Source organism: Oryzias latipes, chromosome 7 (assembly GCF_053564925.1).
Source record: "Oryzias latipes strain Hd-rR chromosome 7, Olatipes_Hd-rR_3.1".
NCBI classification, from domain to species: domain Eukaryota; kingdom Metazoa; phylum Chordata; class Actinopteri; order Beloniformes; family Adrianichthyidae; genus Oryzias; species Oryzias latipes.
In genome coordinates, this window is record NC_136243.1 from 37,434,218 (window position 1) to 37,437,600 (window position 3,383).

Here is a 3,383-nt window from a genome sequence, read left to right on the forward strand (position 1 = left end):
GACCTGCAGCTGGTTGAAATCGGAACCAGGTGGGTGTCCGAATTACAAAGAGCAAAAGGGGGAAAAAACTGGAAATAAAATACAGTACAGCGGCACTGGCTGGGTTAGGGTTGGGTTAGGGTTGGGGTTTGAAATGGTACGTTTGTACTTTAGTTGCACTGGCCAGCTGTACTGAAAAAATAAATAAATAATGAGGACTTGAAAGAGAAAATAATAAGGGTTAGGGTTAGGGTTAGGGTTAGGGTTGGGTTAGGGTTAGGGGTTAGGGGTTAGGGTTAGGAATATGAAAAATAAGAACCCCACGCTGTAAGCACGGGGCCCTGAGGCACTGGCCATTTCTGTCCCCACCATGGTTCCACCCTCATCCCCTTTGAATAAAATGTTTTTCTTGTGTTTCAGGATCATCCCGCTCATGAAAAGATCGGTCTGGTGGCCGCTGCAGGTAAGTAGATTACACACGGTTAGGGTTAGAGCAATTAAGTCACTTGGTTGGGGGTCATAAATCACAAATTAGGGTTAGAAAATATACTCCATGGTTGGGATTAAAGCTACCTGAATGGGGATCATTGAAATGAAAGTCAGAAAACCATAATAAAACCCAAAAGAAATGACATTTTAAAACTAAACCTTAAGACTAGGTTGCTCTTTACCACCCTCTGTTGGATGAAGACAGGGGGGGCGAGGGACCTGATTGAATTACTCATTCACTCCCTCTGTCGGACCAAGAGGGAGAAACCTAGGACTCCAATATTTCAGCATCCTCATGGCCGTATCTGCTGTCCAGTTCACATTGTCCTGGTCTGTCTCCACTGGATCATCTGAAAGGCAAATGTGGTTACACAGCTCCCCGATGTGTTCATTCAGATGATCCAGGACCGCTTTTTCTTGTGGTGGCAGGCGATGTGAATAACCAATCATGGGAATAACAATATTGGCTTCTGGGAATAATTGTTCTGCCACTTCAAATGTATGAAACATCTCAATTACTGGGATGTCCTTGTCCTTATGTGTCCTCTGATGGATGCCAAAGGACAAAAGGATGGTCTTTGGCTGAGTATGGCAGGTGGCGTTCTTTAACAGGAACTCAGCATCCTGCCATGTCGCTTGAGGAAAGCTGTCCACTTGAATGTGGTCAGCTTTGAAGGATGGGAGTCTGCCAACATTCGAATCTCCCACAATGACCGTCTCCTGATGTATGTGGAGATGCCAGTCTCTGAATTTGCGTGGAGTGATGACATGTTGTGTTGGAGTGCATACCTGCATAGCTGCTGCAGAGAATGCTGCAGGTCCAGCTGGGGTGGGGTGAGGAGCTTCTGTGCTCTGCTCCTGCGATGCACGCTGAGCATCTACTGGCTGCAGCTCTGGGATGAGAAATGATTTTGCTGCAGGGATGATCTTTCTTCGTGTTGGTGGAGGAGTCATCGGAGAATGATGATGAGGAGGAGGAGGAGATGCTGCAGGGGATGAACACTCTGTGTCTCCCATCTCTGTGAGTTCAAGCAGGGGTGACCAGTCCCGTTCTGTGCTTTTCCTCTTGGTCTTTTTGGGGGCACGTTTACGTGCTCCTGCTGGGCTCTGTGGCCTTGTGGTTTGGGGCTGGACTGCTGGTGAAGGTGATGGAGTCAGCTCCAAGCTTAAATCCTCCTCTAGTTCTTCTATGTGCTCTGAAACAGAGGGAGAAGGAGAGGGGGGGACCGGTTCTCTTAACCTGGTGTTCAGCATTCTGTGGCAGCGGTCCAGGGTTTCCTGTTTCAGACGCGTGCCCAGGTGTCTTCTGGCCCAGCAGGTGGCGATCTCAAAAGGTCCTCTCCAACCTCCTGTGGAAAGCTGAGAGAGTCTGTTCAGCTCCTCGTTGATATTGTTCTGATAATGTTCTCTGAGAATCAGGATGGTAGTAAAAGCCCAGTTTTCAGCATTCCCCTGTATTAGAGTCTGTGTCTGTGAGCTGGGGGAAGCAGGTTTGATGATTGTTGCTAAATATCGGCTTATTCTGTTTAGGGTTGGAGGGTAACCTTCTTTTGACACATTCATGGAGTGATGCACTGCTTTTATCAGTCTGTTGATGACACGCACCTTCTGAGTGAAATCCGGGTCATCTGACTGCACTCTGTGGGGGGGGCGCTCCAGCTGCGTCTCCCCGTGTTGTGATCCAGTGGCTGCCATATTGGTTTGCAGGTGTGGCGTAGCGTTGAGGTCTCTGAGCCCGTGGCCTCTCCTCCCCGTCAGGGTAAAAGTGCCAGTGATCAGATGCTGGCGGTATGCTGCGGCGTCTTACGTGCTGCGCTCCGAAACAGCTGGGCTCCCTAAGCAGCGGGTCCTCTCTGACGGCCTCAGCATAGGAGCGTCGTGGCCTCCCTTCTGGATGACGTACAAATGTGCTCCTGTCTCGATCAAAAACACGACCTCTTCTGCTGCTTTTCCTGGATTGGACCAGAATCCAGTCGTTTTCATGCGGCCTCGGTGGCATATTTGCACTTTCAGACTTAGCTGGTTATGCTCATGCAAAAACAAAATGGAGGTCGAGTCGTGTTTTCTTTTTTTTTTTTTTTTTTTTTTTTTTTAACTTGTCCTGTCCAACAGCTAGGCAGACAGATGAGAGCTGAGGGCCTCTTGGGTTGGACATATTTTACTTTAACAAGAGGGGTTATTAATCTTCAGACAAACCAAAGGTATGTCTGAATAAACCCCTTTTGTAATTGAGGCCAAACTTTATTAATTTCAAACATGTCTGAAAATCTTTGGTGTTGGACCGGACGGAAAAGGAAAGAGGGGAAGAAGAAAGAGGGACGTTAGAGAGAGGGGGGGTAGGGGGTGATAATAGGAGGGGAAGGGGGATAAGACCATGAAGCAGCATAAAGCAACAAGTTTACTGGTTGTTAATCATTATGGTAAGGTTCAAATGTAAAAAAAAAACAAAAAAAAAGGGCGGAGCCTGTCCACACACACACTTAAATGTTATAAACACACCTGTTAGTTGCAAAAATGTCCACCTGTCGACATGTACACAAAACAGATAGTGTTCACACGCATACTTATGCCTTAAAACCAACTAGTGTGAAATATTTCAGTCATTCAGTCTGTTGAGCTGACACCTGTGCTCAGGTGAGTGTTTATGTTCTTCTAAAATGGATGGTGGAACGTGAAAAGAAGGAGGGAGAGTGCCCAGCCATCCCCACCCCAAGACCCCCACCGCACCAGCAGCGGCAGCCGGATTCCCCCCAACACCACACGGGAACCGGCAGGGAACAACCGCCGCCCGGGCGACCAAGCCCGCCACCCAGGCCAGGGCCAGCAGGGCCGCCGCAAGGCCCCCAGAGCCAGAGAGCAGGGAGGCACGGAGGGAAAGAGGGCGCCGCCCCAGCCCAACCAGGAGAGCAGCCCCC

The 3,383-nt window shown here is 49.1% G+C and overlaps 1 protein-coding gene across 1 annotated transcript; it reads right to left on the reverse strand.

Moving 5' to 3' along the window:
• Positions 1-606: 606 nt before the first annotated feature.
• Positions 607-2,552, reverse strand: LOC110014657 (uncharacterized). The gene is made up of 2 exons (XM_020701386.3): positions 2,074-2,552; positions 607-1,827 (listed from the first exon to the last, which is right to left on the reverse strand). The coding sequence occupies exons 1-2, from the start codon at positions 2,161-2,163 to the stop codon at positions 697-699; spliced, it is 1,221 nt and encodes a 406-aa protein (XP_020557045.3). The 5' UTR covers positions 2,164-2,552; the 3' UTR covers positions 607-696.
• Between the last annotated feature and the right edge of the window lie 831 nt (positions 2,553-3,383).